The 26,768-nt window shown below is 49.2% G+C and overlaps 1 protein-coding gene across 5 annotated transcripts in view; it reads right to left on the bottom strand.

Annotated features, from left to right (window-relative positions):
• PDZD2 (PDZ domain containing 2) overlaps positions 1-26,768 on the bottom strand; it is a 405,849-nt gene that overhangs the window by 257,284 nt on the left and 121,797 nt on the right. For all 5 annotated transcript variants that reach the window (XM_017344664.3, XM_051853842.2, XM_070056619.1 and 2 more), the window contains exon 2: positions 9,938-10,772. In XM_017344664.3, coding sequence (XP_017200153.3) covers positions 9,938-10,413 — 476 coding nt within the window. In that variant the 5' untranslated portion in view covers positions 10,414-10,772. The remainder of the gene's footprint in view (positions 1-9,937; positions 10,773-26,768) is intronic.

Raw genomic sequence — 26,768 nt, 5'->3', positions numbered from 1 at the left:
TCAGCTTCTTTGCTACATGAATTTGCTAGGACCAAGGGGGCAAATTCATTTCATATTCTGGCCTATTTTTGTAACCTTACCTTACAGTCTTTCTTATTGCTATCAAAGCAGATGTTACTTTACATGATTTTCCCACAAAACATTATTTTAACTGACAAAGTCATTGGCTTTTGTAAATACATCTTTTATGGTACCGCTCTCCTTCAGTGACTCCCAAGCAGGTCTATTTCAAAACTCACACAGAATTGAGCTTGCACTGTTCTCTGGAACATGGGAGAAACAGCAGTATGTTTGCCCAACTGCACAGCAATCTCCCAGAATGCATCTGATGCCTTTACAACTTCAGCATCTTCCAATAGAAGCTGCTGACAAAACTCTTCACTTGATTTTCTAGAAATATTGTTTTCCATATATTGTTTTAGTTATTTTTTACCACATCAGGACAAATGAGTCTTTTCTAATTGTATGTGCCTTTTTGCCTTAAGCAATTAAATAAAAACCCCCAAAACAAGAAAATTTCAGAACACATGTTGAAATATTCACATTAGTGGCCGGCTCTGTGGCTCACTAGGCTAATCATCCGCCTGCGGCACCAGTACCCCGGGTTCTAGTCCCGGTTGGGGTGCTGGATTCGGTCCCGGTTGCTCCTCTTCCAGTCCAGCTCTCTGCTGTGGCCCAGGAAGGCAGTGGAGGATGGCCCAGGTGCTTGGGCCCTGCACCCGCATGGGAGACCAGGAGGAAGCACCTGGCTCCTGGCTTCAGATTGGCGCAGCGCACTGGCCATAGTGGTCATTTTGGGGGTGAACCAATGGAAGGAAGATCTTTCTCTCTGTCTCTCTCTCTGACTCTGCCTGTCAAAAATATATATATATTCACAGTAGTAAAATGCTGGACTAGACTTGGTCCTGCCTGATTTTAAGCATCGCTGAAACAGACAGAACCACTGCACACATGGTGTGGATATCTGGATCTGAAGCATCTTGCTGATTGTCATGGCCTTATGCCATCAGTATCATCTCAAGGTGATATGTTTAGGGTGAGGGATTTTTCCCAAAATAGTAGTTGAGCATTTGCATTTGATAGTTTATTTTTTTCACATGACTTCTGTTGGTCTGAATAGTTGTCGTATGTGACTAGTGGTGAGAAAAATGCTAACACAGGCATTTTCTCGTTGTTTGCTTTACCTACCTTTACCTTATTCTTTGCTTGTTCAATTTCCAGATGCCTACAATAGCCAGGGCCAGGTTGAAGCCGGGAGTGAGGAATTCAGTCTGGGTCTCACACACAGGTGGTAGGGACCCAAGGCCCTGAGCCATTATCCACTGTCTCCCAGGATGTGCAAGAGCTGGGAGCCGGAATCATGGGCAGAAGCAGCACTCTATCCCAGGCACTGACATGGGACGTGGGTATCCCAAGGAGTGGCTTAACCCACAACACCATGGCGCCCACCCTCAGGTTGAAATTTAATTATGTGGTATTAAGTGGTGGAACCAGGTGGGATCATCAAGAAGTGATTAGGGTTTTGCCCTTAAAAATGAACTAATGCATTCGCGAGGCCAGTGGGCCTGCTCTAAGGCCAGCTCAGCCAGGTCTCTCATGCCCCTGGTGTCTTGTCATGAGACCCTGGCATTGCCTCAAGACTCTGCTAGCAAGACGACCATCACCAGAGGGGACGCCTGACCCTCGGCCAGAACCCCGAGCCAAAACAAACCTCGTTGTTTATAAAATAGCTGGTCTGTGGGAGTGCGTTATTAGCAACAGAAAATAGACCCTGACAGACACCTACGCCCCTTTGCTCCCTGTAAAGGTTCAGGCCTCCTCCACGTCTATTTTTGGAAAACACATCAGTGATCTCGAAGGTCAAGCATTTCTTAATAAGTCCCAGCTCCGTTTGAACCGACAAACCTTACATCCAGCCCACCCACTGAGGAAACACGCACTTTGGCTATGGAATAGTCCCAGCGCTCTGGCCCTCTGTGTCCCCCGAAAATGGAAATGGCCAGATGCAAGTGCCAGAGACACCACTGATGACAGAATCACCGCTGCTTTGGGGAAGGAAGCCGTGTAGAAGCCAGCTGTTAGCGCATTGCTGCTGCCATTGGGGCCACATTTCTGTGACTCAGATCCAGACAGCCCAGGATCTACCCCTGCCGGCGACACCTGCTGCACTTCCACACTGCTTTGCCAAGTCATCCAGAAAGCTATGAGTAGTCACATGCTCACGAATATTTTATTTTTTCAAAAGACTTTGTTTATGTGAGAGGTAGAATTACGGGGGGGAGGGGGACGGGAGGTCTTCCATCCACTGGTTCACTCCCCAAATGGCTGCAATGGTTCAAGCTAGGCCCATCCAAAGCCAGGAGGCAGGAGCTTCTTCCCGGTCTCCCACACAGGTGCAGGAGCGCAAGTACTTCACATTTTCTTTGTATTTGAAGGCAGAGATCTTCCATCTGCTGCTCATTTCCAAATGCACACAAGAGCAGCGACTGGGTCAGGCCAAAGCCAGGAGCCGGCAATTCAATCCAAGTTTTCCACGTGGATGGTGGGTACCTGAGCATTTGGGTCATTATCTGCTGCCTCCCACAGTATGCATTATCAGGAAATCAGAATTGGAAGTGGAACGGGTACTCGAACCCAGGTGCTCTGAGATGAGAATGCAGAGATCCCAGGTGGCATCTTAACCACAGCACCGAATGCTCACCTCATGTTTTATTTTAAACTATACAGAAGATACAAACATTATTTGGGCACTCACAGTAGCAGATTTTCTCGCCTCCCAGAAAGCAGCCACCCACAGGTGAACACCAAAAGAGAGCAGCTCAAGTCTTCTCATTTCTGCACGTGGCAGGTGGCATGAGGTGAAGGTCATTACTGCCTCTACTTCAGAACTAAGAGAGGGTCGAGGGCTGGAGCGATGCCAAGCCTCGGAATTCAAACATCTGCGGGCTAAAAAATCTTGTGAGTCATTTGAGGGCACTTGGTGCAGAGACCAAAAACGCTCACAAGTGAGTGATCTTATTTAACACCTGGCCATAAAGGACCAAGTCAATATCGCGGTTCCTAAAAATGGCCACCAGGGCGCCCATAGTAGAGGGCAAGAGGCCGGCAGCAACCCCATAACTGAACTAAGGCACTTTTCCCTTTCTCCTCTTCGTGGTTTGCAGTGACAACCGTTCCTGAAAGTAATGCTTAACGTGGAAACACAGACTACTTCAGTGGGCAATTTGGGTTTTGCATCTTCCATGGCTGGAGTCGGTGGCTGGGGTGCCTCCATTCAGCTCTGTCCAGGTACCGGAGGGGCAGCAGGCCGCTGGGGTGGACGTGCTCTGCCATCTCACTCCCCTTTAAACAATGAAAACGCATTACCTTTAGGTAATCGCTTCCCTCCAGGAGACAGTGGACCCCGAAGGGCCGCTCTGCTCTGCGGGTGAGCCGTAGGCTGCCGGTGCGGTCAGCTTTCTAAAGACAAGCACCAGCCTGGCCGTCGCCGTCGGAAATCACCTGCTACTCACACCTCCCTTAGGAGGCCTGAGTCAGGGAAACTGAGGAAAGATCACCTCCCCCATCGGTCACAGACACACGGGCTTCTCATTCACGTGTGGGGGGCCTGAGGCCCCAGGCCCGGTGGGTTAGGAGGGCATGCCAGGGCGGAGTGACCGGGCTGGGGCGTCGGGGAGGCCGGCCTGGCGCCGGCGGCACTGCCCGCCTGGGGACGGCTCAGGGGTTGCGATTCCGAGGGGCGCTGGAGGCGGAAGACACCGCCCGCACCGCACAGGGTGGATCAACTTGACCGAAACGCCCGACGCCTTTCCCCGTTCTGGTCCAACCACAAGGTGGCGGGCGACGGCCCCCAGAGCCTCTGAGGCTGACAGGGCGGTAGCCCGCGCCGTCTCTCCCAGCGTCGCCAAATGGCGCGCTGCTGAAGCGGCTGCACGCTCACCCTTAAGGAGCCGGAAGTCCTCGGTGTAATCGTATTAGCAGAATGCGTAGGAAAACCCTGCATTTTCTGCTTGTTTTGGCTGCAAACTGTAACAAACCGGCCTAATTTCGCTGGTTCCTAGCTGCAGTGTTGGAGAGAAGGTGCTGGAATCCGCGTCAGACGGTGTGAATGCCGGTCCTGGCTCCTCTCCACGCAGATATTTGACCACAGCAAACCACTTCCCAAATCCCCAGATTCCTCCTCGGTGCAGTGAGAAACGAGGACTTGGGTGAACTCTGGGATTCTTTCCAGAAACAGAAAGTCGTGAACGCAGTGGCGCGCGGGGACCCAGGCTGAAAGGAAGCATGAGGGGCTCAAACGCACCCGTGGCCAACACGCGGTGTGAGCCACCTCCGCGGCCATGGGCTGTTCTGCATGGCGGTTTTCCAGATAATTGAATTTTAAACGCTGAAGCTTGTTTTCCTTTTAACCTTCTGTAATGGCAGTCTATTTTTTTTTTTTTTTTTTTTTTTTTTGACAGGCAGAGTGGACAGTGAGAGAGAGAGACAGAGAGAAAGGTCTTCTTTTTGCCGTTGGTTCACCCTCCAATGGCCGCCACGGCTGATCCGAAGGCAGGAGCCAGGTGCTTCTCCTGGTCTCCCATGCGGGTGCACTCCCGGGCCACAGCAGAGAGCTGGCCTGGAAGAGGGGCAACCGGGACAGAATCCGGCGCCCCGACCGGGATTAGAACCCGGAGTGCCGGCACCGCTAGGTGGAGGACTAGCCCTACTGAGCCGCGGCGCTGGGCGACAGTCTTTCTAAAGTATATTGCACGCTTCTCTGGCTTCTTAAACGGCAGCTGAGTCTGATCTAACCTTTCCTTTTTTTTTTTTTTTTTTTTTTTAACATTTTAGGCTTTTATTTAATGCAAAAAGATAGGAGAGTGGGAGCTTTATCTAAGAGAGAGAGGTAAATCTGGGTTCATACCGAGCACGGGGAACCAACCATGTGGAGGAGGATCTAGACCAGGAAGCCTAGGGCAGGTGACCAGAAGGCCACGCACCCTGGAGGCGCAGGGCTACAGTCAGCTCCCCCTCCCAGCAAGAGGCCAGGGAAAGGAAGAGAGCTAACCTTTCCTTAATGTCTCCAGGTCATCGTGACAACCACCTCTTACGATACACACCATCCTGCGGAGCCCAGGGACCTTCTGGCATATTCTGCCAGGCAGGGCCCTCATGCTAAATGGCCCCAGAGACTACATTATAGAGCTGTAATTGGCAACTATTCCTCTCCATAACCTCTTACCCACATTGTTGCCGGCAGTCATTTCTCCAGGTAATGCTTTGTAGCGGCCTCTTGACACTCTGTTTTGAATCTGCTATAATCCAGAGAGAACCCAAGGTTGCCATGGGTAACCAAAGTCGCAGCTTGTACCAACCCTAAATTTAATTTTACACACGATGTTGAGGCAGTGGGTACTGTGCTGGAAAGTTACTTCCAGCTAGGGCTGACATTCAGGCCGCCCTCACAGCCACTGATGTCTGTGCCAGTCAGCGGGGTGTCCAGGTGGGCTCTGGCACCCCACTCTTGCATGTCTCCTGTCCAGCTGCCACACCAGTTGCTCAATACAGTGTGGGCCCCCTTATCCACAATTGTACTCAGCCCTGTCCCACCCCAGTCTGCAAATACAGTAGAGCACCATCAGATATTCTAAGAGATTGCATTCACATTGCTGTTATAGTGTGTTGCTGTGATTGGTCCACTATTGTTGTTATGAATCTCTAATAGTGCCTAGTTTATAAATTAAACTTCATCACAGGAAAAAAATCACAGTATCTATAGAAGTTGGTGTTATCCAAGGTTTTTGGCATCTACTGGGGTTCTTGGAACATACCTACTTGTATAGGTGGCAGAACCCTGTATTTGAATATGATTCTGGTTGTTGAGTCAAAAATTACTCTTTGTCTTTCCTGCTGAGAGAACCAGCAGTTAGGCTCTTCCCCTTCCCTTAAGCCCAGGGTTCAAGCCACAGGATGCCAGCTGGGTGAGGTATTAAAAGCTCCTTTTGACAGAGTGTCTACCACTTGCCAGATGCCTGTGTTCAGTGCATTAAGTTGATCATCTTCGTTCTTCCACTAAGCAACCCTATTAGGGAAACATCACCTCCTGTAGCTGAGGTCACCTGCCCATAGCCCCACAGCCAATAGCAGGTCTCAAACCAGATCCATCTCTCTGAGTCTCTACTCCTGGGACTGGGCTACACTCCCATCTACTCATGAACAAGAACATCCAGTGTTCACATTCTGAAAATACACGAGTCAAACATGGGCCCATTTGCTTCTCAAAAAAGTCTATTTGTTTGGCTGCGTGGGTTTTCTTTTAATTAATTCCACATTTTGTTACCAATTTGGAACAATCTGTCCCCAGGGAATAGGTCTGGTTTACTTATAGAAAGCTAGTGAGGGAGTGATGGGACTTACAAAGTATTCCCTGTAGGAACTAATTTTAAAAAATCCTTTCCATTCTCCCTGCACCAAACAGAAGTAAACAGAACATTCCAGAAAAATCTCATTTTCCCCACAGTGGAGGTGGAAGAGCACATGAACACAACCGTCCTCCATGTGTTATAGCTATGCCTGCAAGATAAGGCATGTGACATTAACCATGACCGAGACCCCATCTGATCCCAGAAAGTCTTGAAGTTCACACCAGATAAAACTCAAGACAGTGAGAACTTCCTGGAGCCCAGAAGCTCCCTGCAGACCTCAGGAACATCAGCCAGTGAGAGGGATGGTAACCTGGGGGCAATCACAGGGTTAGGGTCCGTACTAGATCTGGGGTGCAGCAGGACTGTCAAATCCATGGCTGTGAATTTTCCATTCTTTCCCTAGGGATAAACATTCCAAATTGATTCTAAACCAATTTTTAAAATGAGCAAACCATGACCTCATCTGCTACATTTTGCACCTGCTCCTCCCACACTTAACACATGTGATTCTCAAAGCGTCCTCTTCCAAAACCATCCACAGTACTCTAAAGTTTCCCGGGGAATTGTTGTCAGCGAGAAAACTGCAACTTGGCCATAAGGTGACACAGTCAAATATCACTGCTGTGACAAAGTACCACAAAGTAGCATAAGTGACAGAAGTGTGTTATCTCATAGTTGTAGAAGCCAGAAGACAGATCAGGGTGTCGGCGGGGCTGTGCTCCACAGAGGTGTGGGATAAGAACCTGCTCCAGGTCTTTCTCCTGGCTTCTGGCAGTCCCTTGGCTGTGGCAGCCTAATTCCAGTCTTCACCTTGGTGTTCTTTCTCTCTCTCTGTGTGTGTGTGTGTGTGTGTGTCCCCAAATCTGCCTTTTTGTAAGGACACCGGTTTCATTGGATCAGGAGGGAGCTCACCCTATTCCAGTCCGATCTCATCTTATCTAATTATATCTATCATACCCCATTTCCCAATATGATCACATTCTTCACATTCTGAGGTACTGGGCTGTACGAATTTTGGGGGACTCAATTCAACCCACGGTGTCACTGAAGGCAGTCTTGAATTCAAATCAAACTCAAGAGAGGAGCAAAACAGATTTCCCAAAACAGTGCATTATATTATAATCATACCTGCTGGCACAGGTTGCTAGGGTGGGCGAGAAGTCGGTGTGTGGACCCCTAACATCTGTGGCTTGCAGTAAGAGTGGACAGGTAGTCACTGACATTCTGTTGGCCAAGCAGCAGAGCGGTACAACGGGGTCTCTACAGAACCCTTATTCCTAGTGATCACTTTGTAGGCTAAAACTCACTTAAATAGGTGGGAAAATTCAGTGTTACATGAAACCTTTTGTTACAAAGGGTGAAAAAGAATGTCTTAAGAACATGCAAAACACTTTAAACTCCCTACCACAGTTGTCCCTCTATACTGATCCAACCATCTGCGGACAGAACACTTTTTAAAAAATTTTGTGTCTGTTCAGAACATATATAGACTGTCTTTTTTCTTGTTGTTATTCCTTAAAACATAACAGCAATCTGCATAGCATTCACATTGTACCAGGTATTATAAGCAATGCAGGGACGACTTACAGGATGCAGGAGGATGTGTGTTGGCAATATGCAAATACTACAGCATTTTATATAAGAGACTTGAGCATATGAGTGTTTTGGTAACTGCAGGCCATCTTGGAACCAATCCCCCAAGAATGTTCAGGGACAACGGTACCCAAATCCCAAAGCGCTCTGTCTGGATGTAAGTTTTCCAAAGGGATTCTATTTTAAAATGGAGTTTCCTTTTCTAAGATGAGGCTTCTGTTTGCTGTGTCAGTTTGAGTAGGTAGAAGCCTTGCAGCTTGTTCCAGGCTGTGATGATGCTGAGGGGGGATCTGTAGAGCTGTAAAGCATCCATGAAATTATGCACAGACAATGGTTGGGAACGCGGGCTGTGGGACCAGATGGATCCAGGCTCAAATCTAATTCCGCTTCTTGCTAAGGTGGTGATGTGTGGCCAAGGTTTCTCTTCCATAGCCATCCTTCCGAGAGTCAGGTGGAGGTTTTAAATGAGATACTGCCTGGCAGACATCGCTATGGTGAAAACTACTCAATAAACGGTACATTTTACACTTACATAAGAGAAGAAGGAAATGAACCTTGAAAAATCAAGCTAGTCTCCTCTCTTCTGATTGTTAATTTCTCGGTTGTTATGAGGCAGTGGAAGACTTGGACTGCAGGTGTGCAGTGAGGGATTAACTCAGCAAGTTTACCATTATCCTGTATGACTTCCAAACAAAGGACTGGCCCTTGACCAGCTCCTGGGGGATCACATCCAAGCCCTTGAAATATCCTCCCTGAAAAGAATGTCTCTGCATCCCCAGGGACACTGTGCTGTGCCAAGCAGCTTATGCTAACCATCACTTATGGTGGGAGCCTCGGGCACGTGCCTTTACTTTGACCTTGCAGAAACCGGAGCCCGAGTATAACTAACATTAGCCACACACACACCCCATGCCCTTGTGACCACCCTGCAATGAAAACTCTGGACACTGAGGCTCGGTGAGCTTCGCTAGCTGGTAACTGTCTATGCTGTCTCATGTCACTGCTAGAACTGGGCACCATGTGCTCAGCTCCTCTGGGAGAGGCAACCAGAAGCTGGTGTCTTTTTTTTTTTTTTTTTTTTTTTTGACAGGCAGAGTGGACAGTGAGAGAGAGAGAGACAGAGAGAAAGGTCTTCCTTTTGCCGTTGGTTCACCCTCTGGAGCCCCGACTGGGACTAGAACCCAGTGTGCCAGCGCCGCAGGCGGAGGATTAGCTATTGAGCCGCGGCGCCGGCCAAGGAAGCTGGTGTCTTCTCTCTCCTGACTGCACTCCCTGCACCTTCTATCTTGCATTCTTTCACCATAATGAACCATAACTATGAACATGACAGCTTTTCTGAATTCTGGGAGATCTTCTAGCCATCACTGAACCTCATGGCAGTCTTGAGGTTCCCTCGACTCAACGGAGAAGCAACCAAACAGTCCAATCAGAATTCACCACTGTGGTGGGTGGCCACATGGGTAGAAAGCAAATATGCTCCAGAATAGTCAATAAACATGTGATCAGAGGAGATCCACGTGGATCTTGCAGTATGTAGCTGTGTCAGGAGCCCGTAGTTGCTGAGGCTCAGGTATTGCGGGACGGTGCCTGACCTCAGGTGCCCTGATGGAAGCTGAGGAGCTGCAGTGAGCGCCTAAGAGGGGCATTTCTCACACTCTTTATTTCCTGCACTGTTTCATTTCTCTCTACCCCAAGTTTCAGGCGAAAAGGAAAATCTCTTGCGACTAAGTCCTCTAAGAGAGAATGAAGCAAAAAGAAACAAGAAACACCACACAACCTCAACTTACCCTGTTTCCCCTTCCTCGGATACATGGCACCTGCTTCTCACCCGCGGGACATTATCTTCTGCAACTACAGCTACAATCCCAGCATCAGACACAGGTGGGCCACGGGCATCCGTGTCCGGCTCCCAGCCCGAGGACGCTCCCCCCACTTACCTGGCTCCACCCACATCAACTCCGACCATCAGCTGCCCGTTCAGGGAGAGGATCTCGTCGCGCAGGCGCACCTTCCCGCTCTTCCCCGCCGGGCTGTTCTTTCTCAGCTCCGTCACCCAGATGCAACCCACATCCAGCACGGGGCCCTGGTGGGGTTTCCTCTTCTTGCCCCCTCTGCGCTTTTCTCCATAGTCCCCGAACACAGGGATGTTCCCGAAACTCAGGCCCACCGTCTCCGTGTCCCCCAGCTCCTTGGTGAGGTACACAGTACAGATCTCCATCGCAGGGGGGCTGCGGTCGGGCGGGACGGAGCTCTCATCCACAGCAAAGTTCAGCTGTATGTACTCCTGCAGCTTCTGGATGGCCGCCTGGCAGAGCCGCTGCTCCGGCCCGTCCCCGCCCTCCCGCAGGCTGTTCTGCAGCCACTGGCAGAGGAGGGGCAGGTGCAGCACGGCATTGTCCTGGGTGATGGGCATGGTGCTCAGTCCCAGACGCCAGCATCATGAGAGCACCCGCTCCTGGGGGCCGGGCCCTGCCGGGCCCCACGTCCCTTGCGAAGCCTGGTTGTCATGAGCTTTGCATGTGTTCATGTTCAGGCTGGCAGAGGAGCCTGGGACACCTACTCGAGTCAGGGCTGTTGGCCTTGGCAAGAGGAGGACAGGACGCAATTACGACAGTGGGACAACGGCTCCCGAGTGCGCGACAAGGAACAGAGCCAGTGTCGGACGAGTCCTGGCTTGGCTCATTTCACAGCAGGGCCCGCACAGATGACTTGGAAATTGGGTATTCCTCCAGCAGCGACAGACAGTGGGTCCTCCCCTGGGCTCATGCACACCTGGGACAGGAAGAGGGGGAAAAAACATGCAGTTACAGCAGTGAGTCTTCTGACGTTGAATGCATGGCCTCCTATCGTACAGAAGGCCTGTACTGGCTTCTCAGGCACCAGGCACACACCAGGAACCTCACGCCTCTCCCCACTCCCCTCTGCTGTGTTCTCTGTCTCCTCCACCCCAACCCCCACCCCACATCTTCACACACTTGCTTCCCTCTGACAGAGGCCTCTGCATCAGTGACCTTCTCCAGGAAGTTTTCCTAACCAGTGTGGAAAAGTTATCTGACTTTTTCCAGGGCAGCCCCTATCAATATGCTATCAAACTCACATCCAGCCTCGCAAGGTTGTAGAGGGCCCTGGCCACAATTAAGAAATTACAGGGGCTGGCGCTGTGGCGCAGTAGGTAATCCTCTGCCTGCGACACTGTTATCCCATATGGGTGCTGGTTCTAGTCCCGGCTGCTCCTCTTCCATCTAGCTCTCTGCTATGGCCTGGGAAAGCAGTGGAGGATGGCCCAGGTGCTTGGGCCCCTGCACCCATGTGGGAGACCCAGAGATTCCTGGCTCCTGAATCCTGGCTTCAGATTGGCATAGCTCTAGCCATTGTGGCCATTATGGGAGTGAACCAGCGGATGGAAGATCTCTCTCTCTCTCTCACTGTCTGTTAACTCTACTTCTCAAATAAATAAATAAATAATTTTTTTTAAGAAATTACATTCCTAGGAAGTTAAAATCTATGGACATTTGCCCTGGTCAACCCAACTTCACACACAGGAGGGCTGTCCGTTCTGGAAGTACATTCTACAAAGCCACCAAGAGGAGAAAGAGCCATCCACACCTCTGACAGCATCTGCTTCCACTTAAGCCGACTGCATTCTGAGCTTAGGCATGGGTTCCCTCTTTACCATGTGGATTCAGAGGAAATCATGAACTCTAGCATTCTACAAGTGTTAGTCTCCTCTCTGATTTCCCTTTGGCAAGTAATTGAAAGCAACCATCGAAAGGCCAACCCCAAAGTCTTCACCTCCTAGGAAATGTTTCTACAAACGTCTCTGTTGCTTGTTTCTCACTGTACCGTTTATAGCTGTGCTGCCACTCATGGCCTACTACGGCAGGTGCGTCCCTCCTGGAGCTGGTGTGGCGTCCCCCCAAACCCTACACAGTGTCTGGCACATAACGGGTCCCCAGTGAAAGGGTAAGTGAACTCCACTGCCAACTTGACTTCTCCAAAGAAAATGTGCATCTCCATTCTCCATAAACACAGAAAAATGGTTCCTTTCACTTTCTTCCCCCAGCTTCACTTTCCCTAGAGGAAGTCAATATAGTCCATGCCACTAAAGGTGGAAAACATTTTCCAGCCATCTTAGGAAGTGAGAAATAATAATAAATGGAAGAGGTGTCAGAAGCCATGTCAATAATAAATGGCCTTATTATTCATTAACCACATAAAAACTTCTACTGCAGTGTGATTTGAGTTTCCAAAGCACCCGAGTGCCAGCTATTAATTGCTTCCAAATAAATCAAAAGCTTAGCAAATATCATCTACATAATCACCAGGCTATTAAAAAGAAATGCAAGATCAGAAAAAAGATAATCCATATATGTACAAACACTGCATGTCTTCTTTGTCCAAAATAAGTAATACCTCTCGCTGAGAAATAGCTTCACACGCAGACCTAATGAAATCTTCTGAGCAAACCAAAACACTTCCTGGCGGGCCTAACAACTTCCTGAGCCACTATTTCCTCATCTGTAAAAATGTGACAGTTAAGCTAAATGACCTCTGAGGCCTTTGCGATGTGCCAGAGATGTCCTCAGATACAGTGACAGTATTTGTATTTTCATATTCATATATTCAACAATGCATTCCCTACCCTGGCACAGTGCTATTACATTGGAGACTCTCAATAATTAACAAAAAATCATTAAAGGTGTTTAATTAAAATTTCAATGGCCTGTAATTCAAGGTATTAGTCAGACTCAGAGTAAATATCTTGAGGAAAATGCTCTTTACATAAATCTAATTAAAAGACAACCAAACAAGAGTGGTTCAGAATTTTTTTTCCCTCTTGTTACTCATTCAGCAAGTACTTACTGAACATCTATAATAGGTCTTCAAGAAACTCATGGAAAATGGTAGGCATGGATTTAAAATTTTTAAAGTGCATTGAGTTAAACATTTTGACATTTTTTCATTTCATTTTACACTGAGTTTTGGAAGGAACTGTGTATTAAGAACCAGGTTTTGAACATGGCATTGGGAAAATACTATCAATGAGGCAACTGAGAAAGTTATAGTACCCTGAGAGTTGTGTAAGTAAAAGGAAAGCCATGTGCTACAAGCCTATGATAACCCTCTTCACAGCCTTGTCACATAATAAAACCCTCCTGCTGATTGGCCTGGGGCTGAGCATCTCGCCCAATCAGAGATCTTCCCTGAGAACTGAGTCCTGGACTCAGAGAGAAGGGTCCTAGCTTCTTGTCCACAGTAGGAACTGTAACTTTGGAATCCAGGGCTCTGAATGACAGTTGTCCACCTGCTGTGTGGCGTGTGAACTGAGTAGCAAAGTCTTCCTGCCAAGAAATAAAGTTCATCAGTGGAGAGAGGCAGTGCAAGACTGGAGAGAACACCTGGATTCCCCACACCACTCCTGTTCTTGGGTTTTAGTCATCTTGGATGAGGCTGTGTTGCTGTTCCTCTCCCATTTGGAAAATCCTATCAATCTGTACAATAAATGACATTTTGAAAACTGAACTAGGAGCGAGCATTGTGGTACAGCAGATTAAGCTGCCACCGATTGGATGCTGCTGCCCCACTTCCGATCCCACTCCCTGTTATTGTGCCTGGGAAAGCAGCAGAAGATGGCCCAAGTGCTTGGGCCCCTGCACCCACATGGGAGATCCAGATGGAGTCCCAGGATCTTGGCTTTGGCTTGATTCAGCCCAGACCATTTTGGCCACTTAGGGAGTGAACCAGTGTGGTTCTTCCAGAACACTCAGAGAAACATTCTATCCCAGTGAGTGAAATGTTGCCCCAGACAAGAGACCAGAAATGTGCAGTTAAAACCATCAACACCTCTCAAAGGCTCGTCTCTGCGAAGGTCCCTGAGCGGTAACTCATGTCCACAGTCAGCAGAATTTGTGGATGTAGGGATCATGTCAGCAGCCCAGACCACTTTTGTCTGCCATATATAATTCTCCAATTAGATTCCCATCTCGAGCAAATAGCCATGATAATTTAAATTAATTTTGAGTAGCTTGAAGCTGACAGCCTTAGCAGTCACAGTAAATGCACCTGTTACTGAGGTAATTTCTCAATCCAGGGTTTGGAATCTGTCAGCTTCCTCTTTCAGCAAAGTTGTGGTTTCTCAGTAGAGGTGACTTGACTGGCAAGAGGGTGAAATTTGCTTCGGGGGAGGCAAGAAAATCTTAGATCTTATAATGGTGAGTGGACCTCACCCCTGCTAAAGCTCAGCCCTCCCAGAATCTTGCTCCTTGGTATTTATTTTCCTATGTTGGAAGTTTAATTTGACTTAATTTTTCTCCAAATGGGGGCAGGATGCTAATGATTTTAAAAGGTTGATAAATACTACCTAAGTGAGATTAGTCATCTGCCACGGTCCCAGGGTCACCCAAAATTCAGAGACTAAGTCCTTAGCATGGCAGAGGGTATAAAAGGGTCCCCTGGTTTACCCAGAGCTTGCCTCAAAGCCAGATTCCCACTAGGCTGTCTCATACCAGCTCCCCCTTCCACCTGTCTGGGTTCCAGATGGCCTCCTAGTCTGCAGCCCTCAGCTAAGTGCCAAGGTCACTGATCTTTCTAAGCTTTTGGCTGGATTCCTCTTCCAATTGAAAAACAAACAAACAAACAAAAAACACCAGTATTTGCGGGGCCAGCGCTATGGCACAGCAGGTGAAAACCCTGGCTGAAGCACTGGCATCCCATATGGGTGCTGGTTCTAGTCCCAGCTGTTCCTCTTCCTATCTAGCTCTCTGGGAAAGCAGTAGAAAATGGAAAAGCACCCATGTGAGAGATCCACAAAAAGCTCCTGGCTTTGTATCGGTGCAGCTCAGGCCATTGCGGCCATCTGGGCAGTGAACCAGCAGACGGAAGACCTCTCTCTGTGTCTCTACCTCTCTCTGTAACTCTATATTTCAAATAAATAAAATAAATCTTAAAAAAAAAAAAAACACAACCAGTATCCTTTAAAGGAAACCAATGTTTATGAAATACCTACTACTCACTACTCACTCATTCAACAAATGTTCACTGAGTGCGTGTCATGCAGTGGGTACCGAACAGACAACATCCCTACAAAGGCTCATGAAGTCTGTGTTCTGATGATGGCGAATGAGTCTACAAACACAGGATATGGCATCTATGAAGAGAACTATGGTAGTGCCAGAGGACAGGAGTGATGGAGGAACGAGGAGAGAAGGGGAGGCCTCTCTGAGAAGGCAGGGATACCCCTGGGCAGCTTGTCACAGGCAGAGGGGACCGCAGGTGCCCAAATGCTGAGGTGTCAGCTGGCTTGGCTGCCCGGAGATGGAAGTGGACAGTGTGGCTCCAGAAGAGCAAATGGAAGGGAAACAGCAGTGTCCTGGGAGCTTCCTTAGAGCTCCTTCTCCCTCCAGTCCTCACCACCCCTTAGAAAGCAAGGATGTCTGGTTCCATCTCACCAATATCAGCTACTGGTTAAGTTTTCTGAGCATAGCTGTGTATCAGTGATCAAAATGAGCATCTGCTGTGGATTACCCTATTAATTGCCACAATACTGCAGGAAGATATCATTACTATCCCTTTTGATAGGTGCAGAGAGTAGTAGAGTCAAAGAGGCTAGTTAATTTGCCCAAGGTCTCACAGTTAGTAAGTAACAGGGCTAGGATGGGAACCTGGGTCCACTGCACTTGACCTTGCTCCATGGACCTCAGCATGCACCTGCCCGTTTTTGACAATCTCACCTTCTTCAGCTGTACCACGTAACCCAAGCCAGCACCCAGCTGATAGCTACTCTCCTTCTCCCTGTATTTTGGGTGTGGCAATATACTCAACTAAAAGGCAGCTTCTCTTACAGTGGAAATTGTTGGGAAGAATTTATATTAACCCTTCTTAAGAGAAGATCTGAAATCATAGGAAAAATATCCCATTGTGGGTTATTGATTTTTCTTTTTTAAAATTTTTTTAGCCATTTGAATGGCAGAGTTAGAAACCTTCCTTCTGCTGGTTCACTCCCTAAATGGCCAAAATGGCTAGAGCTGGGCCAGACTGAAGCTAGGAGCTTTTTCTGGGTCTCCCATGTGGGGGCATGGGTCCAAGCATTTGGGCCATCTTCCACTGCTTTCCCAGGCACATTGGTAGGGAGCTGAATCACAAGTGGAGCAGCAAGGACTCAAACCAGTATCCATTTAGGATGTCAGTGCTGCACGTGGTGGCTTTACCAACTTTGCCACAATGCCAGCCCCAAGTCATTGAGTTTTCTAAATACACCTAGTAGCTGAACACACAAGGAATTTGGTACCTAGAAGTGAGAGAACTAAAAGTAATAGAAACAAAAATGTGGAACTGGATGAGTGGGAAAGGCTGGCAAGCACAAGCTAAGCACTTGACCATTTCAGGCTGGAAAGTGGTGACCTTAGCAAAGTCCTGTGAAAAACTCGGTCAAACTGTCAACTGCTAGCCTTGGGAATATAATTGATGTATTGATGGAGGTTGTGGAGTTCAGAAAATGGTAGGGAAATCTAGAATACTGGAGGGTGCTTTGTCGCTCTCAGCCAAGTCACTAGCAAAGCCTAGAGCTCCTCAACTCAGTGGGTAATCAGAGATGGAGAGAAGCCACACTTTGCTAGGAAAGGCACTCATGACATCCAGCCTGCAATCCCAACCGCCCGAGAGGCCCACAGTGTGGACCGTTGCAGCATTGAGACACAAATCATCAGGAATACACAGGATAGTGCTATGATTTGTATAGGACAGGGTCCCAAACTCATGCAGGCATTTAAACCCCAAAGGTATAAGCCAATGGGACTAAGAAAGTGGAAATGCGCCGGCGCCGTGGCTCAATAGGCTAATCCTCCACCTTGCGGCGCCGGCACACCGGGTTCTAGTCCCGGTTGGGGCGCCGGATTCTGTCCCGGTTGCCCCTCTTCCAGGCCAGCCCTCTGCTGTGGCCAGGGAGTGCAGTGGAGGATGGCCCAGGTGCTTGGGCCCTGCACCCCATGGGAGACCAGGAGAAGCACCTGGCTCCTGGCTCCTGCCAGGATCAGCGCGGTGCGCCGGCTGCAGCGGCGGCCATTGGAGGGTGAACCAACGGCAAAAGGAAGACCTTTCTCTCTCTGTCTCTCTCTCTCTCACTGTCCACTCTGCCTGTCAAAAAAAAAAAAAAAAAGAAAGTGGAAATGCAGGGGCCGGCACTGTGGCATAGTGGGTAAAGCTGCCACCTGCTGTGCTGGCATCCCATATGGGCACCAGTTCTAGTCCAGGCTGTTCCACTTCCAATCCAGCTCTCTGCTGTGGCCTGGGATAGCAGCAGAGGATGGCTCAAGTCCTTGGGCCCCTGCACCCACATGGGAGACCCAGAAGAAGCTCCTGGCTTCGGATTGGCCCAGCTCCAGTCATTGTGGCCAATTGGGGATTGAACCAGAGAATGGAGGACCTTTCTCTCTCTTTCTGCCTCTCCTTCTCTCTCTGTGTAAATCATTCCAATAAATAAATAAATCTTTAAACAAACAAAAAAAGAAAAGTGGAAATGCAATCCAATTATGGATTACCTGGGACAGGTGAAGATCCACAGGTCCTTGGGGGTGTGCATTAGAAGGTAGTTCTCATGAGAGGCTTGGTTATAAAAACCATACCCCATTCTTCCCGGCTCCCATGTGATCTTTCCCTTGGCTGTACTCTCTCTGGCCCCGTGACACTCTGTGCTGCCCCAGGAGTCGGCCTACAAGGAGGTCATCACCAGATGCCGAACCAACACGGCCACCTCCACAAACGTGAGTCAGAACAAACCTCCTTGCTTCATGAGCAGCTTTCCTCAAGTATTTTGTTACAGTGATGGAAAGCTGACAAACAGAACTAGACATCTATTAAGGTGCGAGGGAACTGCCCTGCCCAAGATCCCCCAACCTGACCTGTCTTGGCCCTGGGTGGTGAAACCCCTACCGTAAGCAACCTTGCAACGATTCCTCTCACGGTGATTGCCCAGTACAGTCGGACCATCCTGTCCGCTTGTGTGGTGTGAGCAGCTGTGACAGCACCAACCCACCATCCACAACCCTGTAGCTCCCGTCATCAACATATAGCATACACTGTAATAAGTTCTTTCATCTGGAGTCATTTTTTTTAAAGGGGGCTGGTTGTTTTACAAATCCTTTTGGAACAAGTATGCTGCTTAGATGTTTCTGGTGTTTAGATGTTTGGGTACCTAATCCATTTACTGTGTTTAAATTTTTAGCATAGGGTCCAGTATCATCACTGATTCACAAAGACTCACACAGTTGCAACGGGCATGAGGGCACACTGCTGTTAGCTAGCTGAAGGTCAAGTGTTTTCAATGTTCTGAGCCTCAGTTTCTTCATCCACCAGTGAGGTGGGCTGATGAGGTTTCTTTCCAGCTCTGGCCTTCTCCCAGGCTTTGGAGCTGAATTAGCAAGTCAGGCATGGAGTCACCAGCCTCATTAAGAAGCATACACACAACACATGGAAGTTTTAACTGCAGAGGAGATGGGCCAAATTGCTTTATCAGACTTTGAGAATCTGCCAAGGCAAAGGGAGGAGGTGGGCCCCGGGGCTGGTTTTACATTCATGGGCCTCTAACCCCAGCCCAGCTCTTCTGGAAGACAAGAAGAAATATGTCTTACTGCAGAAAAGCTCTTTGAAGCAACAGAAACGACCAAGGTTTCAAGAAGTGGGGAGGAACTTGCCTGGGGTGGGGGTAATGATGGGAAATCCGGTGTTTCCACCGAGGCCTTGCAGACACTGGAGTTTGGCAAAGATCTCCCTTGTGCAGAGACTCGCTGCCCCCTGTCCTCCTCTCCCTGGACGGCTTGCTTGCTTGCAGGAGCCGGGGCTGGACTGCCTGGTGCAGAGAGAGAATCCTCAGAGGAAACCAACAGACCAGGGAGCACAGAGGTTCAGCCTTGCGCTTCTCTGAGCAGCTTCCCCTTTCCCAGGCCTGCCTGTGGGAAAGGTCTCAGACAATAGGAAGGCGAGTCAAAGCCCATGGGAGTGAGGGAGCAAGCAATCCTCACTTGACCCCTGGTAGCCAAGAAGTCAGAAGGAAGGAGAAGGAAAGACTGAAGGAGTGTGTTGTATTAGTCGCCATGTCTACTCCTGCGCCATCCTGGCTTGTAATAGACAGGAGAGAAATAAAGGAGAGGACAAGGAGGTGAAAGAGAGCCGACGTGGGGAGGAAGTCAGCTGAAAATCACGTCGGGGTTCTGCTCTGGGCACTGCTGTGGTGGCCTTGGGGAAAGTTCTGGGGAAGCAAGGAGGCTGGACCACAACCACTGGGCATGCGCACTGTTACAAGCTGTGTGGCCAGGGAAGGCCACCGGGAGGCCAGGGAGAGGACACAAAGTGCCCCTGATCCTGGCTGTTCCCTGCCATCCATGTCTTCAGACTCTTGGACTTAGAAACGTGCCTCTGTCGGGCACGCTGAACAGCTTGTCTACCTCTCATGTGTAGATGCACAGTCACCAGCAGGAACGTTCATTCATTAATTTTCAATTTCAAGCACCTTATTAAGTGGACAGGAGGTCTGCATCAATCTGATGGATTCCTGCCTGCCCTGAAGGCAGGATGCAGAGGTAGCAAGCTTTGGAACAAAGTGGGCCAGGTAAGCACAGGAAGCCCCAACCCATCCACACCCCAGCTCTGGTAGCTTCAGGCACTCACGGGCCCACATCACAGCCTGGACTTCACAAAGCAAACTGCCTAATTCCTACTTAGCCAAGCCACTTCTCTCCCTGAGACAACACCAGAACAGGCCCCACTAACTTCTAGCCCCTGGAAGACTTCCTTCCTGTTAGCTGCACTGCCTTCGTTCCCACCCACTCTCTTCAAATCACCACCATAACATCGATAACAATTGATCTCTCTGCTCTGAATTACAAGCACAATCGCATTTCAGTCCATCCTCCGCAAGATTACTGACTCAGGTATTGGATTCTACACCGTTCTGTGGGTAATTTCCTATCTTGGGTATCTCTGAGGCTGGCTATTCAACCACATCTGTTGTATTTACCAGCTTAGCCTTTCTTCTTCATTTCTAAGTTCACAGCTCTGGGGAAGGGAGAACACTGCTATGGTCTGAATGTGTCCCCCTTAAGTCCTGTGTTGAAATGTAACCCATGGGGCCAGTGTTTTGGTGCAATGTAAGGTTAAGCCGCTGTCTGTGAAGCCAGTATCCCTTCTGAGCACCAGTTTGAGTCCCAGGTGCTCTGCTTCTGATTCAGCTTCCTGCTAAAGAGTCTTGGAAGACAGCAGAGGATGGCCCAAGTGCTTGCACCCCTGCCACCCACATGGGAGACCTGGATGGAGTTCCAGGATCTTGGCTTCTAGCTGGCCCAGCCCCAGTGGTCATGGCCATTTTGGGAAGGAACCTGGGGATGGAAGATCTGCCTTTCTCTCTGTGTTGCTCCCTCTCTTGTGCCAACTCTACCTTTCAAATAAATAAATAAATCTCTAAAAACAGAAATGAAAGAAATTTACCCCTAATTGCAATGGTCTGAGGAGGTGGAGCCTTTGGGGAGGGACTGCCATGAGGGTTCAGCCCTCATAAATGATCGGTGCCTCATGAAAGGTTGGGAGCCCCAGCTTCTGGTGCCCACTCTGCCTCCCATCATCTCTAGAGGCTGCAGCTGCAAGGTACCCTCTAGGAAGCAGAGACACGCCACCTGCTGGCACTCTGGCTTGGACCCCCCACCTCCAGAACACGGGGATAGACATTTCTGTTCATCAATCACCCAGTCTCCAGTATTTTGCTAGAGCAGCGCACACAGACTAAGACAGGCACCTTCTAGATGTAATATAGCTATGAGAAACTACAAAGCCGCGAGCAGGCCACGAGGGGACGAGGGGTGCATGGGAGTGGCTGGGCGAGAGAAGGGCAAAGGGATAGAGTAAAAAGCACAGAGAAAAAAGCCAGGAGAAGCCACATTCTCCTTTCTACACTTAACCTGGAGCCCCGTCGGGGAGCCTTATGCTGCGGAAATTCCAGACAGCTCCAGCTTTTCCCAGAGCTCCGTGGCCTTGTGGCAGCTTCCTCATGACACAGATGGGAGAACAGATTGAGAGGGGACCTGCCACTCAGCCGACAGCCAGAGCACTAGGTGTCTGTGACGTCACTCAGCAAAAACTCACTTGAGACTGGAAGGCAGATTGTCATCCACTAGGCAAAGCCTCTCTCCAGGAAGACAGGAAATTAGAACAATTTTTTAAAAAAAGCCTGAGTAGTTCTCTGAATTAGGGAAAACATGGGCCCTGGGATGCCTCTATACAGGGGAAACAGAGGCAGTTGGGTACATTGTGGGCTCAAAGCTTTAAGACGGTGGGCCAGTCGGTACTTCGCTGAGCCCTGTCGGGCAAGGAGCCATGAGAGAGATGTTTTCAGGCCTGCCGCTGACCCGAGGAATTACCAAGATTAGCAATATGGCCCTTACCTGCCACTCACCAACTTCCACTGGAGCATTTACAACTTGCTTTACGCACCCGGGTTGGAAAAATCCAAGCTCAGCATCATTCTTGCCATGCTGAGCACGTAGATGGTGCCAAGTCAGACCTCGAAGGGATCATGTGACAAAACACGAAGACTTGTTCTCGGCTTAAAATCTCAAGTCTTTTCACCCAGGGACGTGATTAAAACCTTGGCCACCTTCCCTGATGCAGGTGGTCTTGTGCCCTGCCTCGCAGGCCCAGCGTTCTGTCCTGCTCAGTCCTGGCACTATCCTGCCTTCCACCCAAGTCCTTTACCACAGACCCAAGGCCAGAAAAGAAGAGAAATGGAAAGAAAAACACCGATGCACCTGGTGCTCCCGGTTCTCCAAATGGTTAAGCCAGCCAGCAGTCACTCCTGAGGGAGTGTGCAATAACACTGAGTGTCATGAACTTGGAAGTGGTTTTCCTAGGCTGGGCGGAGTCCCAGCATCACCTGGTCTAATTACAGATAGAGCAGGTCCAGTCCTTGGAGGTTCTAATTCACAAGAACTGCCATGCCAGTATCTGTGCTTTAACATGACTTTCAGGTAATGGAAGGGACAGGGTCACGGACGCTGTTGGCTGGGTAGGATCAGAATTGCCGACTGCTCCATGATTGACCATGGGAAGAAAGTCAGCTCTCACCTCCTGACATTCCAGGAGACTCCCATTTCCTACCCAGTTAGGGTGGTTAGCTTCAGCAAATAAGAACATACAGCTCCTAGTTAAAGAACAATTTCAGACAAAGGTTTAATGTAAGTATGTCCCCAATATTGTATTGAGTCTTAGTATGCATGTATATCTTGCACAATATTTGGGACATAATTATACTAAATATTATTCAGATTCAAATTATAATAGCCAAATAATGATTTGAGTAAAGCACTGTTTGAACAACAACTATTATTTGTTGTTTGTCTGAAATTCAAATTTAACTGAGTGACTGGCATTTTATGTGCCTGCCCTACATGCACCCCATCCCAAAGTGACACTCTTAAAGCCTTGGACCTGCACGCCTTGTCTGCCCTTTGTGACACATGGGATCCCAGCCAGTGCCTCTATCTTGCCCCAACAGGCCTTTTGCTTCCTCCTGGATGCAAACATCACCCGTGGGCCAGGACCACCCACACCATGCTGGCAGAGAGTGAATTAGTCAGCTGCAGGATCAGAGGTCACCACCCCACTCAGAGGAGCTCTTCTCCCTGGCTCCCTGTCATCTTAGCCTCTGGTCTCATCTGCCCAAATCTGCTCTCCCCACCTCAATGGCTTCCCTAAAGGCCCCTATTTGTCCAAACCCTGTAATTACTCTGTCGTCTCTGGCCAGTTGACTGCATAGAATGCCCTTGACACAAGGAGAAGTCGGTCCCACATAATACAACTCTATCACAGGATGAAAGGAGAGCAGGAAGAGAAAGATGTTTGAAGTTCACATGAACTAATCCACCAGCGATGCTTAAACCACAGTACACAGCCTTCCGCGGGCTTGCAACCACAGCTGCTCTCATTGTATTAGTTTTATTTGCTTATTCTTCTCAGTAAGGTTTTATTTGAATAAAGTTAAGCAGCTAAAAACAGCTTGAAGATCACTAGACAGTTGGCAACCAACTCTGTGACATGCTTATTTTGAGTCGTAGAGAACACTGCGGATTCTGCTCAGCATCCAATCCTCTTTTTTTATCCCCAAACAGAATCCTGGTTTTGGTTCGGGGATTTGCCCATCCTCCTCCACGCTGTGGGGGCCTCCTTGCTCTTGGTAGCACCTGCCCTTCTCTGCATGGGTTTGATATAGGATAGGCAGGCCACTGGTTAGGCTAGCAGAGCTGGAGGTACCCGTACGTCACAAGTGCTCACCCCCACCTGGCTCCATGAATAATTCTACCCTCCTACTCAGTAATCAAAATGCGCCCTTTTCCCAGGGTGCCCCAGTTTCATCCAGGACCTGGGGGGAAGGTGCCATGGAAATATGGAGATTAAGCTCCACAAGGGATTTCAGGGAGATACCATTACCATTTACTTCATCAAAAGGAGGTGCTGGTAGACCAGGAGGTCCTCAATTGGAGGAGGACTTGGAATAAAAACTAAAGCCCACTCCCCCCACCACAGTTTCAGGAGTGCAGGTGACCTGAGGCCACCCAGGAGTCATGCAGTGTGGCTCCCAGGAGTTTTCCAGGGAACCCTGCTTCAGCCCTAACAGAAAAATGCCGAGATGCGACAGACGTCTTGTCCATCTGTGTCCTCGGGGCTCACAGCCTGGATTTGCTGCTGCCGCTTCGCTACTGGCCTGAGATGGAGCATAATACTGAGGATGGCAGAGTGGGGGAGAAAATGGGTTGGGAGCTTGATCAACTTGGGCAGTGGAACCACTTAAAATCCTTTTTGTAGAAGCTGGTTAGGGTTACATTTCTATCACTTACATGCAGAAAACATCCCATGATATGCATGGTTTTGTGCTTAGAACTGCCATTTTTTTTTTATTTTTTATTTTTTTTTGGACAGGCAGAGTGGACAGTGAGGGAGAGACAGACAGAGAGAAAGGTCTTCCTTTTGCATTGGTTCACCCTCCAATGGCTGTTGCGGCCGGCGCGTGCCGCGCTGATCCAAAGCCAGGAGCCAGGTGCTTCTCCTGGTCTCCCATGGGGTACAGGGCCCAAGCACTTGGGCCATCCTCCACTGCACTCCCGGGCCACAGCAGAGAGCTGGCCTGGAAGAGGGGCAACCGGGACAGAATCCAGCGCCCTGACCGGGACTAGAACCCGGTGTGCCGGTGCCACAGGCAGAGGATTAGCCTATTGAGCCTCAGCGCCGGCCCTGAACTGCTATTTTTTTAAAAAAGATTTGTTTTATTTGAAAGTCAGAGTTATGGAGAGATGGAGAGATGGAGAGATGGGGGAGAGAGAGAGAGAGAGAGAGAGAGAATCTTCCATCTGCAGGTTCACTCCCCACATGGAGTTCACAACAGCCAGGCCTGGACCAGGTCAAAGCCAGGAGCCAGGAGCTTCTTTTAGGTCTCCTATGTTGGTGGGAGGGGCCCAAACACTTGGGCCATCTTCCATGGCATTCCCAGGCCATTATCAGGGAACTGGATGGGAAGGGATGCAGCCAGGACATGAACTGGCACCCATGTGGATGCCAGCATTGCAGGTAGTGGCTTTACCTGATGCACCACAGTGCCAGTCCCTAGAGCTGCTTTTAAGAGGAAATGCCCAGACAGATGTGCAAATCCAAACTTCTGAGGTCTGCACAGTAAAGGTGGCTCCGCTGCCTTTACTTCTACCCCAGGGGGCAGGACGGTGCTCATCCTGATTTCTCGGCAAACAGTTGTGTCCTCTTCACCAAGGTTGAATGAAAACAGCTCCACTTTCATGTTTGTTGATGAACTACAGAAAATGAATTGACTCTTCCCTCTGGTAAAACCTCCATACCCAATCCCCTTGGCACCCCAAGCAAAAGCACACAGCATTTGCACACATTCTGCATTGGAACCCAGGCAAGGGCAGAAGCTGGAGGAGTCCCTCTGGCATTCATCAGGCCCAGAATCCCATGGCCCTGGGCCACTCAACCCCACCCCGCCCCTGGGCACTTGACAGCTCCTGCCACCTTCCCCTGTGGTGACTTCTGGACTAAGCTTCTGGCTCCGAAGGTAAAGCCCCACTCGGAAAGCTTTCTCTGAAGGCCAGGGTCTCCCGTCTCAAGCATTTCCATAAACCTACAAATCAGCCTTTGAGGAGAGGATGTTGACTCTGGAAAAGTGAGTTTGCTTCTCAGGGATTCCGAGCAGTATGGTAAAGCCACTAGTAACTAAGGCCATCTTAGACCCTCTGGCACAGACTAAAGCAGCGGATGACGGTTCCAAGTCAGGGGCTCCGACTCCAGGACAGAAAGACAGAAACATAGTACAAGAGCCCAAGAAAACAGAATGTGGATTAACCCTGGATACTAACGAAAACAAAAACATGAGACTGGCAAGGCGATGAAGAAGGAATACCAAATTGGGGCTGATTCATTCCATAAATATTTACTAAGTGCTGCCCACCTGGGCCAGGTATTACCACGAGTTGCTAAATATGCAAACTGAGTAAGTTCTGCTAATGCCTTCGGGAGATTCCCAGTATTCCTTGGGGGGTAGACTCATAAATAACTAAAGATGAACCTGGAAGTATGGGAGAATTCACAAGGTGGGAATGGGGGGTAATGAGAGTCATTTACACAAGCTAATTGGAGTGGATTTCTCAGAGTAAACAACAGGTAACATTCATACAACAAGCAAGGGCTAGCACACAGGGTGTGCGTGGTAGGCAGGGGCGGGAGAGTAGTGCCAAGGGGTAGGCGGGGGCAGGTGACATTTGGAGTTTGACCTGTTCTACGGACCACCCCCTCAGGCAGTGGGTTTTGGTTGTTGAGGATTTTATTGAATTTTTTAAAGAAAGGGAGTGATCTAATAACAAAGCAGTTTGTGATTTCGTTTTAGAAAAGTATCTCTGTGGGAAGACGTTCACCATGGTAAGTTTGGAAGTGGGTTACCAACTAGTTTTAATTGCATATCCATTTTGTTTAAAAATGAAGATAATGTCTTTGAAGAATATTCACAAAAATAACAGTTTCATCTCAGGGAATAAGTCCCCGAGTGGTTTCTCACCTCTAAATTTCTGGATTTTCTAAAAGCTTAGGAACATCTGTTACTTCCTTGAGTTGAAGAAACAGTGATGGGGAATGGGGTTGGGACGCGCGGGGTGCCCAGGGATGGAGTGAGACCACATGGCAGGGAGATCTGTGCAGGACTGTGCTCATAGCTCAGGAGTGACACGTGGGCAGCCCAGGGCTGGGAGTGGCAGTGAGGACAAAGCGGGTAGCTTTGGGGGCCATTCCAGAGGCAGAGTTGACCCGTTTTGGTGTCCACCTGGAATTAGGTTGTGAGGGTGGAGGAGAGGAAGGGTCAAAGGTGACCCAGAGAACTGGAGAGACCTGGGGCTCCCCGACAGAAAGGCCTCTTATTCATAGGCTCTGTCCTTTGCCTCTTCTGTTCCAGGCGTGTGGAAGTGGCTCTCCCACCAGGGGCTCCAGTTAGACTCCCTGCCTTACTCCGTTCACACTGGCTACACCAGCAGAGGTGATGGCCAAGTCTTCCCTGCTCACTGTGATGGCAGGCTCTTCCTGGTGCCTGCTTATAAGCCCTTTGCTCCCAACACTTGCAAACCCTTTGCTCCAAAGTCCTGTCCAACCCCACTGGGAGTCAGTTTGTCATTAGAAGCTCTGGAGGCTCTGCCGTGGTAAAGGCATCGTGTGGCAGACCTTTGGCATCAACTGCTT

Source organism: Oryctolagus cuniculus, chromosome 14 (genome assembly GCF_964237555.1).
Source record: "Oryctolagus cuniculus chromosome 14, mOryCun1.1, whole genome shotgun sequence".
Classification (NCBI taxonomy): domain Eukaryota; kingdom Metazoa; phylum Chordata; class Mammalia; order Lagomorpha; family Leporidae; genus Oryctolagus; species Oryctolagus cuniculus.
This window is presented reverse-complemented; position numbering and strand designations above follow the sequence as displayed.